General features: G+C 38.9%; 1 protein-coding gene and 1 long non-coding RNA gene across 2 annotated transcripts in view; one reads left to right on the top strand and one right to left on the bottom strand.

Annotated features, from left to right (window-relative positions):
• Positions 1 to 1,506: 1,506 nt before the first annotated feature.
• Positions 1,507 to 15,209, bottom strand: part of LOC134798737 (uncharacterized) — a 432,480-nt gene continuing 418,777 nt past the window's right edge. The window contains exon 2 of the long non-coding RNA XR_010145257.1: positions 1,507 to 1,619. This is a non-coding gene — a long non-coding RNA (uncharacterized LOC134798737). The remainder of the gene's footprint in view (positions 1,620 to 15,209) is intronic.
• LOC134798648 (pancreatic triacylglycerol lipase-like) lies at positions 5,569 to 9,589 on the top strand. The gene is made up of 6 exons (XM_063771013.1): positions 5,569 to 5,617; positions 6,401 to 6,581; positions 7,074 to 7,222; positions 7,838 to 8,083; positions 8,524 to 8,866; positions 9,486 to 9,589. Exons 1-6 carry the CDS (start codon positions 5,584 to 5,586, stop codon positions 9,529 to 9,531), a joined length of 999 nt encoding a protein of 332 aa, XP_063627083.1. The 5' UTR covers positions 5,569 to 5,583; the 3' UTR covers positions 9,532 to 9,589.

Here is a 15,209-nt window from a genome sequence, read left to right as displayed (position 1 = left end):
CCTCTGCCCATGGCTAGCGGTTTGTTGGTAGAAGTCAGTTATAGGCAGATAGTAGACATCTTCCTGATCTCATTATTCGGCTATAATGTTTACCAAATGATCATTTTTGTTTTAATATCAGTAAAAACTCATGCATCTAAAGAAGCGAATTCATTAACACGTTGGCTGCTGCAGTTACCATCCGGTTGCTTTTACACTTTACAGGCACAATTCATTTATAGGTACTTTAGACTCGTCATGTGGTCTGATAACTCCCACACGCATCACAACTAATTCATCAAATTTAATCCCATCATAATATTAATCAGGGTTAATTACATTTATTTTGCTTGCGATATGACCTAAGATAACCATCAGACAAACAATCCATACTAATATTATAAATGCGAAAGAGTGTCTGTCTGTCTTTAATATTTAATTACACAAACGGGTCTACCGCGATATAACTTCATTGTTTTGTCTGTCTGTCTGTCAGTGTGTTACCTCTTCACGCTTAAACCGCTGAACCGATTTAGTTGAAATTTGACATAGAGATAGTTGAGCGTTTTCCAAAAAATATGTATATTTCATTCATGTCTCCAAAATATTCACGCCTCATACATGAAAAAATGTGTTCCAAGATTTCCTTTCCAGATCGTCACATTTTTGTATAAATTTTTTTTTGTTACGTGACGCACTGGAAAAATATTTTTTCATACAAAATTTTGGGACACATTTTTTCATGTATGAGGCGTAAATGTACAAATAATTCTGAGTAAAATGAGCCCAAGAAGTCAATATTTTGAAGATATGAATGAAATGTAATTTTTTTTATTTGGAAAACGCTCAGTTACAGTCCCGGAGATGGACATAGGACAGGTTTTATGTCGAAAATCACCCCTAAAGAGGGTGAAAAAGGGGTATAAAATTGAGATAATTAATGAATTACCTGATAATTGATGTAAGCAAAGCAAGCACATGCTCAAATTGAATGATTGCCATTAGACTTTATCCAGATGCTATACTTAGGTACTCTAGCTGCTGTTACTAATTCCACGCAGAAGTCGCGGGCAAAAGCTAGTAGGTATTATAATAACCTGTTATAATCACAATCACGGCAAAATGGATAAGATACCACTGTGTTATTTTCCGGAAAGTGGTTTTTACCACAATGGTAGCAAACAAGCATGCCAGGGGGGTCTAGCCAAGGTGACAATCGTTCATCGACTATAAAAAACTAAAAATGTATCAGCAGCGATATCATGGTCGTTCGTGGTTCGTAACTTTCGCACTCACACTAATTTGTTAGAACGTGATAGGCATGGCGACAAATGATAAAGAGCCGACCATATTAGCCCTACAGGATGACATAAGCATAACAGATGAGATGAAAATTTACTTCCGTTCACTGAAAATTTACGACAGAATTTCCATTCATTATTTTAGTATCGATTGACGTTTTCAATATTATATACGATTATCGTTTGGCTAGGTACGTTGATGGATGGCTACATCAAAGAGAATTGAAATAGAGGTGTATTGTCAAAGTAAATTTTGTAGTCACAGTAAATTTACTGCCATCTTTCGACACATGATTAAAACTTTTAGAACGCCATTTGACTTTGATCCTTATTCTTTCACTGATATATGTTAAATTTGCTGCTTGTTGTTGTTATCCTTTTCTTTTTTAATTTTGTGTCCTGTGCATATGTGTGCTTTATTGAATAAATGACTTTTATTTCTTTGAAATGACTTTCTTTCTTTTAAAATTTGTTAAATACTTATCAAAAAGTGTTGCCATCTACTTGAGTATAGGCCAAAGGTATGGTGCCATCGCTCGAAAATATGGTGCCATACCATTCCGGTATTTAGCTCCCGTTTCCATAAAATATCTTTAGAGCGTTTTCACATTGTCCGATCCGATATCGGATGTCGGAAGTAAAATATAAGATACATATGATTCTATGTATTTTTATATGCATTTAATAAATCATTATTACTAAAAAACGATAAATTACGCAAAAAAGGTCGACTTGATGCCATATGGCACTCTCCTGCAGCTGTTTTTCTCATAGGCGCCTTTCGACATCCGATATCGGAAAGGCCATGGTATAATAATATACTCCGCCTGGTACTCTATTCCGAGATTCGCGTATGACCTAACTGACACGGGCCTACGTCATCATGCTGTTTACAGGTTCTCAAACTTTAAAATGTGGGAGAATTTTAACCAACGGTGAAAATTATTTTAACGGCATTAATTTTAAGTTATTCATGTAGAAACATAGTAAAATAAAACAAATCTAATGTATTAAATTAAACTTTATTTACCTATACAAGACAAACGTTTGAAAAACTAATTCACAGTTACATATTAATTACCAAGCTTACGACGTGAAAAGTTTGGAAAACACTGCGACTGCTGACACTGAGCGAGAAGGAAATAACAATTAACACGCGTTCGACAAGGATGACGGTCAGGGCATGAAGTTATCTAGATCCGAATTGTCAAATGTGCACAGCGCTATCCTGTGTTGCCAGTAGTATAAACAGAATTACCCGAAAGACTGAAATTTCTTTCGTGAATCGGAAGATATTGCTAACGAATAATTAAAAATGACGTGTTATTGTAAAATTTAAGATAAAAAACATATAAATGAAAATTATAAAATTATAAAGAAATATTTCAACTTATTAACCATAGGTATAATGTACCCATGTAACATGTTATGTTGCAATAAAGTGGCAATGTTATTGAGACGTAGGCCCGTGTCACTCTGGGAATAGAAGACCATGTCTTATTAGACCACGGGAAAGGCGTTTCCGCATGTCGGAGCCCCCCGTCAGCTGTCGGACCGATAATATTTGTTTTCACCTCAGCAGCTCGAACAAGGGTACTTTGCTTCTTAAAAACAGTGAGCAAAATGCGATTTTGCTCACTGAGTCATTTTGTCTCTCTCAGTGAGCAAAATCGCATTTTGCTCACTGAGTTGTCTCATTCAGTGAGCAAAATGCGATTTTGCTCACTGAGTGAGACAAAATGACATTCAAGTGACCTTTATAGTCAAATGTCATTTCAACATGCGGGGTCTAATACAAGTTCGATACTTGGGTTCTATTATCTCTGTCCCTCTAGGTATGTTCTCACTGCTTAGGGTGAAAAATTTTGTGTACTACACGAGATCAAAGTTATTTAGATCTCGTGCGCTTTTGAATCCCTTACTACGCTCAAGATTCTAAATTAGATTCACTCGCTACGCTCGTGAATCTATTATAGAATCTTTCGCTTGCACGGGACTCAAAATAAGCACTCGAAGAAATATCAAACTTTGATCTCTTGTTGTACAAATAACTATTGTGTGCGTATGTGTCGGCGTAATGTTTATTGAAGAGTACGTCACCGCTACAGATGGCGCCCGGGCGCGCCCTCCGTGCGCCTGACTACGGGGATGTAGGATCCTACATCCGATATCGGATCGGACAATGTGAAAACGTTCTTACTCGTAGGTACATATATCTAAATTAGACAGTAAAAGCAAAAAGAATAAATAGTATAGAGGGGTCCTGTCATTGTAAATTTTGTAGTCACTGTAAATTTACTGCCATCTATCGACACACGACTAAAACTCAAAATGAAAACGTATACAGTTATCAAAAAATGTATATATATGGATAATTGAATGATTGTATTATTTTTATATCATTTTGATCCATGTTCATTCACTGATATCTATGTGTTAAAATTGTTAAATATGAAACGGTGTCGTCACGCCATCTAGCCCAGGATAGGCTAAAGGTGTGTGCGGCATCTATTCGAGAATGACTTTTACTTGAATTCCGAGGCACGTTTTTTCCTTAGACTTTATTCGTCTTATACGAAGTTACATATGTCTTTGGTAAAAGTTACCGCAAAAAATACTACAAGTTAAATTATAGGTACTTAACTATGTTTTGTTTGCTTTGTCACCTGTTTTCCAATTTTCCAGTTGATTTTAATCTAATTATGTGTTATGTATAGATGTACATATTGTGACACTGCATTTTGCATGGATAATTCAGTTTAACGTTTTTAGGATTGTCTCGAATATAGTATAGTTTTGTTTTATGGCAAGGAAGTCATTGGTATGGCAACAATACAAATGACAACCATATGGTCAATTAGAAACAAATTGAAGCTGATGGTGTTGCTACTGCAAATTAAATCGTAAATTGATGGAATAGTATTAATTAAAATTTAAATCAAAAACTTAATTTATAAATACAAAATAGGTTGAAATATGTTCAAATAATTGAATATGATTTATTTCTTTGGGTTATACTTGCATATAAAATTATTCCATGAATTTCATTAGTTACTGTTATTTTGATTGTGTCATCCCAGGGACAGATAGGCTTGAGATCATTTCCTGGTTGGTTTTCGCCCTGGAGGGGCATCTTTTACATTGAACAGAGAAGCGAAGTACATCATACTCTGGTAGCTTCGATCCGAGTCTTAGTTATGCGGTAGCCGCTGCGCCCATGAGCCAGGAAGCTCATGCAGTAGTTATTTTTGCCACAAACAGTAAGTAGAATATGATAATATAGTTGTCTTCAGGTTTGACTCCTTGTTGAATCTTTGTTCCTGCAGAATTTGACTGCAGCTGAGAGATGAGTCCACTCTAGGAATTTCCAGCTGGTGAGAAACTTAGATCATATAATGTCTCTTAGGTTAGCAGACCACATGTTTCTAGTTATTAATCTTGAAATGTTTCTTTCAGCTGACTGGGTGTTATTACGAATGTAAATTCGGTTATTATATCGGAGTATGGAAGTCTGTCCATATTCCTAAAACTTCAAGTGTGTCTGGTGAGCAGTTCGCCATGAGAATTTCGCTCTTCTGCTGGGTGTAGGAGACGCCACCTTCAAACTGATGCCTTAGTCCTTCTGTGGTGCTCTGCGGTGTCGGGTCAGACTCCTGCTGCTGCAAATCGGCTCCGGCACAGCGGAGGATGACACGTCGGGCTTGAACTGGCGGTAACATTGTTATGAGGTTGGTGTACGCTTTCCTTCCATCCTAGAAGCATTTTTCCAAATTTAAACTTAGAGAATTTAGTACAATCGTATGTGATGGCAAATGATAATTTAGGGACTAAATTTAGATAGGTCTGCTTGTAAATAATTGTAGAACCATTTATGGCACGACCCAGCTTCTGCCGTCTGAGACCATAGTATAAGGTGCCTAATGCTAGCTTAATAAATGATTTACTTGTAGAACAACTTCCCCAGTGTGAGAATAGAAATAAATTATGTGTCACAAAAACTAACATTTCATTTTGTATCCTTTTGTAAACCCCTGAGTTGCTGGTGGAAATAAGTGTTAGCACCTGCTTGAGCTTTTGGTAAGATTTAGATTGGTTAATTTAGTAACTTTAATTGTCCGTGGGTTTCCTCTGGGTAAAGCCCCAGCCGGGCTAGGAAAATTCACGTGACAATATAGGTACATAAATTAAAACAAAAAATAATACGTACAGGATAAGATAAGGAATCAGAAATGATTACCTATCCGTAAGTATAAAAGATTGTTTGCGGGTGGTAGCTTCAGTATTTCAATTGGCAGAACTGGACATGCGTACCGCCGTTGTGCTCCTTGCTTTTGCGGGTACGTCGCTATATTCCTTTTTGTTGTAAATATAATTTTCATAAGACGTCAGATATTACATTGTATTATTATATAAGGTTGGGCTAAATTATGTTATTTGGGATTTAAATTTTCTCTTGTCAGTACTAAGAAACCAAAGGCGTAAAAAGTCGCATCCAAAACGTTGAAGTGGGTAAACGAATAGCTACTCCCAATTATGTTCCATTTAGTCGACAAAAGTTATGATTATTTTGAAACGTGTAACCTACTTAGAAATGTCACTAGTACTTATTTATTTATTTATTATTTATTATGATTGGGTATTAAGTACTCTATGCCAATTTACAAATACCTACCCTTTTTAATGAGTAGGTACAGGACAACAGTGCTACCTAGCGTTATCAGTGATTGTAGATAGTTATGTTAAATTCTAATACCAAGAAAGAAAAAAAGGGGAATGACACTTCTAATTTTCATTTATTTTCAATTGTAAGTATATCGTTTCTTTGCATAACATACCAGTATCAGTTTAGTATAAAATAGCTAGTGATGTAGCCAAGGGATCTCAAGAGCAAATGTTTCCGAAGTATAGTTACAAAGTAATAGAGATAAAGGGTAACAACCCGTGCGATAGCGGTATCTTCCGTTGCAAGTTTCGCGCGGCGCGCGGCGGCGCACCATATCGTCCATATCTTTTGTTTTCTTTTTAATCTCCTGACTTTACGCCCCCTACTAAATGTTATTGTTTTTTGTTTCGCAAAATAAAGTGTTAGGTATACTCAGCTAATAAATCTACATTTTCAGCTTTCGCTTCGGCGGTGCCCGTGCCTGAAGAGCAGAATGACTTCGAGTACCCGAGGTTCATCCAGTTTCCCGACGGCTACGGAGTTCCTCACACGGTGGACCTGCAGGAGGAGGTCGACCACAACCTACTCGCAGAGGTGCAGAGGAACCCGGACAATAACCTGTACCTACTCTTTACCAGGTAATCTGACGTTATCGTTCATAAATAACAGATGGATTCCCCAACCGGTCTTCCTGACTTTGGTCCTTCAGGCTGTGTCTTTTTCTTCTTCCTGCCCGTATCCGACGTTATGTGGGGTCCGCACAACATGTTTTTCTCTTTCGTTCTCCTCTATCTTCGGGCTACTTTATCTCTATAATATATAAAGAGATAGAGAGGATAAGTTCTCAACCGGCCGGCCTTCCTGTTGTTTTTTTTTGGGCCTCTTGAGTGACTATATTGGCTTATACGATTGAGCAGCACGATGCGTACAAAACGCATTTTTGAATCGGCTCTAATTTAGCTTTAGCCTTATAGACATATTAGGAATTGCACGCGTTCATACACTGTTTGTATAAAAATGAAATGACACTCGACTCTGACACTGATTGGTAATCTCAACTCTTATCGAAAATGGCGCGACCCATATCTTCTGGTTTAATTTAAACATCCTTATTTGTTTGTGATCCACAGACGGAACCCACTTACCTCGCAAACGCTGGTTATCAACGACAGGGACTCGGTCCTGAACTCAAACTTCAACCCCAGCCACCCCACTGTGGTCATCGCGCACGGATGGCTCAGCAACCAGAACTCAGACCTAAACCCCGTTATCAGAAACGGTAAGTGTAAAACTATCTGATAATTATTTCGTTTTTCAAAAACCAATATTAATCCCTTGGAGGGCTACTGTCGCACGTGTGATGGTAATTAGTATAGGAGTTCCATACTACTGTGATTCTGGGGCGCTCCACGGGTTAATAAAATTAAAAATATATCTGAAGCATAAAAAACACTTAAATACAATTTGGCTCCACTCATCCCTAACTTTTGACTGTGTAGGTGAATAATTTGTGAAATTAAGAACTTTGATACCTTAATCGTAAGGAGTGGAATAAAATTTAAAATATTTTCTTTGTTTCTGATGGCTTGAAGAAATGATTTTATTATACTAATTGGAAACAAATCAAATTATTTGCTGCGAATGCTGAAAACCGGCATCATTGTCATCTTATCCGGTCTAGGTCATTCGAGGGCTTGGTCATTTTTTCTTTTATCTATGACGTCTATTTGAGATCATAGATATGAATTACCTGGCTACCTACTTAAATAAATCATGATAATCATTATCAACCTGTAATCATCAACTTTTGAGCGTAATGTACCTAATTAGCGTCTGCCTAGAAATACAAACATTAGGTAATTAAATTACTGATAAATTGATAATTGATTTCTAGCTTACCTCAACAAAGGCGACGCTAACGTTATCGTTCTGGACTGGCGCCGCCTCGCCATCGGCGGTTACGTGACAGCTGTAAGCGGCGTCCCCGCGGTCGGTCGCGGCCTCGGCCAGTTCCTGCGATTCGTACATGAGACCACTGGCGCGCCGTACAGCTCTATGCATCTCGTCGGATTCAGCCTGGGAGCTCATCTGGTGGGCAATGCAGGAAGAGAGCTGGGAGGAGCTGTTGCTCGTGTAACTGGTAAGTAAATCAATATGAGTTTAAAACAGAATACCTATAACATCAATTTGCACTTTCTACGTTTTATTTGTAAGGCTTTGCCCTTGACTTGAGGATTCATCCAAGAACACCAACGTTTACCGACAAACGCCAATCGAAAAGTAAAAACGTACCTCGAAGACAGATGCAATGAAAAGTTACGCCACCAGTTTCATACTCGTACATTAAGGTAAATTTCGATTTACGTTTGCCAAAATGTTTTCACTTGGCTAAGCGCTGTAAAATTATAACTGTATTGGATGAATGTCTTTCTGGAGGAAGATTTAGTACAAACCAGAGATAATTCCTATAATATAACATTAATAGAATTCATCAAAGCCCAACGCAAGTCAATTACAGCTTGTACCTTAGGGACTTAATGTTATTAGGTACCCTAACTCTGGAACACTTTTGTCCATTAGGTCTAGACCCTGCCGGTCCCCTTTGGAATTTGAACAGCAACCGTCTGGGTTCCAACGACGGCGTGTACGTGGAGGCAATTCATACTGATGGCGGCTATACCATTGGCGGTCTTGGCATCGGGACGGCGATTGCCAATGCTGACTTCTTCCCCAACGGCGGTATCTCTCAGCCTCGGTGCCTCACCAACATCTGCAACCACAACCGCGCTTGGGAGCTGTTTGCTGCCACTGTGTCGTACAACCACCTTATCGGACAAGAGTGCACATCCAACTTGCAGATCACTTTCAACACCTGCAGAGGACAGTCTCTTCATATGGGCAATGATGATTTGACAAAGTGGGGGTAAGTTATACTTCTTTTTCTTTTTCAATTAAGGATGACTCACGTTAGACCGGGCCGTGTCCGGGCCGTAGCTTCTAGCGCATCGTTTTCTATGGAAAGCATCACGTGATCGCCTGTCATGTCATAGAAAAGTAAGCCCCGGAAGCTCCAGCCCGGACACGGCCCGGTCTAACGTGAGCCATCCTTTATTGTTCATAAAAGATAATCTTTTTATGTATCTCTTGACGTAATTAAATTGTATACCTATTTGTCATTTTTCATACATTCCGTTAACGCATGCGTCCAATGCTGCGTTTATCGCATAAAACAACCGCGCGCTTAAGTGATAAAATATAAAATGACTTTCATTCAAGAAATTGAAAACACATTTTTATGCTATTATGAGATACTAGGTACTCGTGAAATAAAATTGGCATCAGATACATTGAAGCAGATAAAGTGAATAAAAATATCTGAACATGATGAAATACATACATTACGCACATATTTTAAGCACACTGTATACTGCAGATATTTGAATAACATGTACAGAATCATTTTTATCAGATAGGTAGGCTACGCTGAATTTATGTTTATAGTGTATTCTATTTAAGCATTTATGTGTTTTTTTTGTCTCCAGGTCTGGCAAATACCGATTGGACACTGCACGAAGATATCCCTTCTAAAATAATTATATGTAAGGATTTGACTATAAACAAGATCTGCTATGTAAAACTTGCTAAAATCAAGAATAAATATTTTTTAAAACCAAAATCAAGGATTTTTTCAATTGGTATTCTCGAGGCGTTAATTATTATAAAATGATGACTAAATAAATCCGTTCATACTAAGACTCACTTGCACCATTCCACTATCCCGGGGTTAACCGGTTAAACCTGGCGTTACCATAGTTACCAGTACAATTTGACATTAGGTTAATGGTTTGGTGGGTGGGAAATGGTGCAAGTGGGCCTTACCTACGTATAACTAATATTAATTACAAAATGTTAATCACAGTAAGTGAAGAGGCACGAAGTATAAATAAATAAAAGTTTCTGCCCGTCATATATGTATAAGAATCTCATTACTAAACTAGACGGGCCCGCAGCTCCGCTCGCGTAAATGAAATAAAGAGTTCGTCTTATGTTTAGTTAAATACCGACATTATTATGTATTCAACCCTGCCATGGTTTAAAACTGTGACAGGGATTTCTTATTTGTAGCCGTTATTTGGATAACTCAATTCGCAAATTTGTCAAAAAATGATGTGATTTGATAAAAGGCAAGATTGTATTTTTTCATCTACACGTATTTATTTAAAACTTGTTTCAAGATAAAATTATTATTTGTTCTTATAAGCCTAGTTGCAAAAACGTTCATTAGATAAATTTTCGCCTTAAGACGAATATGGACGACCACCGCCCTTAAATCGCCTTTTCATACAAACATAGGTAGTCTAGTCCTCTCGGTCTTGCGATAGCTCTCGCCAGTCGCCATGGCCGAGGTTGAGCAGGTCTTGAGCAACTACGTCGTTTCAGCGGTACCTAGGACGTCCACTCGGGCATCTCCCATTTTGTTGTCCCAAGTACCTGCGCTCTCTTCACGGCACGATCCTCTCCCATTCTCTCTAAGTGTCCGAGCCACCACTGAATTTAGCCGCTTTTGTCTCTCAATATTTCGCCACTATATCGGACCACATCCTTATTTCTATGGCAACAAAATTATATTACGATATTTGGCTGACTGCTGACTGTACATTTGCTTATTTTTATCAGGTCGCTCAATAATATCTGAACATGCACTTTAATATACCTACATAACTTACTATCAACTTTGTATTTTTGGCCCATCTCAGCATTCTTAGCCCGTTCCCCGGACGAATGGCAATGTTTGCCGAAGCCGTGAAGGTCAATCTGAATAATATAAAAAATAAATTTAAAACAACAAAATACAAATTGATAATAATAATATAGTAATTACTTTGATTGCTAAGAATGATAAGTCATATATGCCATAAATCACTCGTATGGGCTCTATAGACTAAGGTTGAGGTTGACAGCACTTTTTATTTTACTTCGTGTAAAAAAACTCAGAAATACCTGTATACCAACATGACAAACATAATTTCATCATCATCATCATCATCTCAGCCATAAGACGTCCACTGCTGAACATAGGCCTCCCCCTTGGACCTCCATACGTGCCGGTTGGAAGCGACCCGCATCCAGCGTCTTCCGGCGACCTTAACAAGATCGTCTGTCCATCTTGTGGGTGGACGTCCTACGCTGCGCTTGCTAGTCCGTGGTCTCCACTCGAGCACTTTTCGACCCCATCGGCCATCTTCTCTGCGTGCAATGTGGCCTGCCCATTGCCACTTCAGCTTGCTAATCCGGTGGGCTATGTCGGTGACTTTAGTTCGTCTACGGATCTCCTCATTTCTGATTCGATCACGTAGAGAAACTCCGAGCTCCGAGTTTTGAGATGAGGCCGATAGTGAAAGACGACGTTTCGGAGCCGTAAGTCATCACTGGTAACACACATTGATTAAAGACTTTCGTCTTGAGGCACTGAGGTATGTCGGACGAAAAGACATTACGTAGTTTCCCGAACGCTGCCCAACCGAGTTGGATTCGGCGGTTGACCTCTTTCTCGAAGTTGGACCTACCTAATTGGACTACTTGTCCTAGGTAGATGTACGAGTCAACAACTTCGAGTACCGAGTTCCCAACAGAGACTGGGATGGGCACAACATTGGCATTTGACATAAGTTTCGTCTTGTCCATGTTCATTTTCAAGCCCACCCGTTGTGAAACTCGGTTGAGGTCATCGAGCATCATGCTGAGTTCCTCCATCGACTTTGCCATGTCTACGATATCGTCGGCAAACCGAAGGTGAGTGTTGTATTCGCCGTTGATGTTGATGCCAAGTCCTTCCCATTCCAGGAGCTTGAAGGCGTCTTCCATTACGGCAGTAAACAGTTTCGGAGAGATAACGTCTCCCTGCCTTACGCCTCTTCGCAATGGAATCGCCCTCGTGCTCTGCTCCTGTACTCGGACCGACATGGTGGCGTTACTATACAAACACTTCAACACTTCGATGTACCGATAGTCAATGTGGCATCGCTGAAGAGACTCAAGCACCGCCCATGTTTCCACCGAATCGAAGGCTTTCTCATAGTCCACAAACGCTAAGCATAATGGCAAGTTATACTCTTCGGTCTTCTGTATAACTTGCCGCAGCGTATGGATGTGGTCTATGGTACTATAGCCTTTTCGGAAACCGGCTTGTTCGGGAGGCTGGAAGTCATCAAGTCTGTGTTCGAGACGGTTCGTGATGACCCTTGAAAACAGCTTATAGACATGGCTCAGAAGCGTGATGGGTCTGTAGTTCTTCAATAGGTTGTTATCACCTTTTTTGAAGAACAGCACCACCTCGCCTCTATTTCATGTTTCAGGCGTTATGCCCTCGGACAAGACGGAATTAAAGAGCTTCTGGAGGACTTTAAGTACCGGTGTTCCACCCGCTCTCAGAAGCTCTGAAGTGATTCCGTCTTTGCCCGGCGCCTTGTTCTTAAGCTGCTTCAGGGCCATCCTAATCTCGTACAGACTGATGTCCGGGATATATTCGGTTCTTCCCTCGTTTTTTATCCCGTTCTGGTTTTTAAATTTTATATATATGATGATATTGTAAATAGCAAATAAACTAGACGAGATCTATGCATAACTAACATTACATTACCGTACGCTATTTTCCATTACAAGTTATGATAGAACTTCACAAGTTTGCACCGAGACGGCGCCTGGCATACTACGAGTATACACGCACCGAACACAGGCTCTGGAATTAACTTTGGAAATAATGTACAATGTATTTCAAGGTGAATTTGGAAAAAAACAGGGAACGATATTTATCTGATAGTTTCTTGAAAACTAAGAAGTTTTGTGAGTACACAAATTGTATCATGGATTGAAAATAATATATTATGTACCCTATGTACCTAATGTTATTCCCGGTTTTTATCACTATTCACGCCGGGCGACGGTAGTTACCTACTGACTAACAGAACTATAATAAAAGCGACGAAAACGCAAGGCGTGGGTAAAATCATAAATAAAAGGTCATTGGGTAAAATGTGCACTATCATTTTCAAACCATTTGACAGATGTCAACTGTCGGACGACTAATGTGCTCCGTAGACGCCAGAGCGGCGCCATCGTCATGCACAGAGCAAATCACTAGAAGTACCTTACTAGAGACGACCTAAACCTTAAGTCATACACCAAGGCAAACTAAATGGTAAAATCATAGCTGGGCTTTTATTGCCATAACATTAAATTAGATTAAAAATCGATTGTTAATGATGCGCTCTTTAATACAGTAAAATTATACATTTTGCGTTTGCGTCAAATCCGGTAGTTCTGATTTTTTGCAGACTTGTTTATGATATTGGCCCAATGAATAATCCAATTTTGTGACCTCGAGCGCCGAACGCAACTTTGTCAAAAATCGAATAAACCGCATTTTTTTTTAGATTTGGGCGATTATAACCCTAAAGTACTAGTTTTTGATAGTAACTTCCTAGGGCGTTTTTAAAGTAGACTAAATTTGCTACAATAAGACACTAGAGTTGTCTCTGTACATCTAATATTTTTCGAGATAAAGCCTTTCAAAATGTATAATTTTTTCGAACTTGTATTCGTAGGCTAAGTAAGTGCAGTGAGTATGTCAATCAAAGCTGATTTGGCCCGGTAGCCACAAGATCAAAAACAGGGTTGACAAAGTTGCGTTCGGCGCTCGAAGTCACAAAGTTGGATTATTCATTGGACCTACATCATAAACAAGTCTGCAAAAAATCAGAACTACCGGATTTGACGCAAAAGAGCCAGGTTACAAAAATCGACAAAGTTACTGGATTACTTGCATAAGTGCAACAAAATGTGTAGGTAAGAGAGGAACGGAAATTACAAATTCAATTAACATCCTATTTTCGCGTAGAAGAAATGTCATGGACTAAACAGTATCTACGTCCACTCACCTGTCTCGAGACGCAGTATCTCTCAATGTATTCTTCGTTTACCGACCGCTGTTGAGTTTTTGTTTGACATAAAACCGGTATATTTTGACCTCTAAATTTGTTGCAATATCAAGTAATCTAAGGGCGTGATTTTACTGAATTGGGTGAGTTTAACTTGCCTGTGCTCGAGAACCAATTGGAATGCCGCTGGTTCGTGTGGACCAAATTCCATTTTATATCCCTCATAACTTAGATTATTCCAATAACCAATAACGCACCTGAGCCGTCGGCATCTTCGTGACATAGGTGTTAACATAAATATTGAAATAGGAACTTCACACGTATGATTTTAGGTAGGTAAAGTCACTAACAAAGCTAGTCAAAAAGCAGTCGGTGGTCACTGTGCAAAAGTAGTCACTGTGTTAAAAACAGAGCGTAGAAACTGATTAAAATGAGATTTTGTTTTCAATTTGCCTGCCGGCCTGCGCGCACCTTCTTTTCGAGCACCTAAGTAAGCATTATATAAATCCTATTGATACTCGTACTAGTGATACGATGATGAGTACTAGATACTCATATTACTGGGGGAGCAAAATTCGAAACGGCCTTAACGGTTTCGACCTCCCGTTTTGTCATGCACTCGCAGAGACAGAAGGTACAAAAACATATTTTTTTATAGGTTAGAGCAACTTTGACCGAACAAGACCGATATCCTCGGTTAATCAGATTTGGCACGTATTTATTGGCTAGGGTAGAGCTAGGACTGCTGGGAGCGATAGATTATTAATCACCTATTAGAAAAGTATCAACTTGTTAAAAACTCTTGTCTATCCGTCTCAACATCAGGCTGTGTATCTTTTCTGCGATTCTTGACCAGATATCGGTAATTAAGGCGCTACGCGCTGTTTTTGGCCGTAAACTCCTACTTTCTAGAGTATATTATCTTCTTAACGGTTCAACAAAAAATTATGAAAAAAATATAATTATATGAATATACGTTTTATGTAGGTACGACATTCGTAACGTTTGAATTTTTTCCTGTGACTTAGAATTTTTCCAATAAAAGAACATTACGATAGGCCGTTTTGCGACTAACTTTGCCTATTTCTACTAAACGGTTTATTCGATTAAAGTTATTTTTAAACTAAAATAAATGTTTTAGCCGACACTACAAATGCAACGTAGAATAATGTTAATAAATCAATTTTTTTTTAAGAAATCGAATATTTTTCAACATTTCGTGCGTATACAGCTCGAAAAAGGCGTGGCCGGCAGTCGTGTGCTAGCTTTGAGACGAGGAGGTTGTGGCGCTCGGTCGCTCCGTGCCTTCCATGTATTCTGCATGCTTGT

The sequence above is a fragment of the Cydia splendana genome, chromosome 17 (assembly GCF_910591565.1).
Source record: "Cydia splendana chromosome 17, ilCydSple1.2, whole genome shotgun sequence".
Taxonomy (NCBI): domain Eukaryota; kingdom Metazoa; phylum Arthropoda; class Insecta; order Lepidoptera; family Tortricidae; genus Cydia; species Cydia splendana.
Note: the sequence above shows the minus strand (reverse complement) of the source record. Positions and strands in the feature narration are given on the sequence as shown.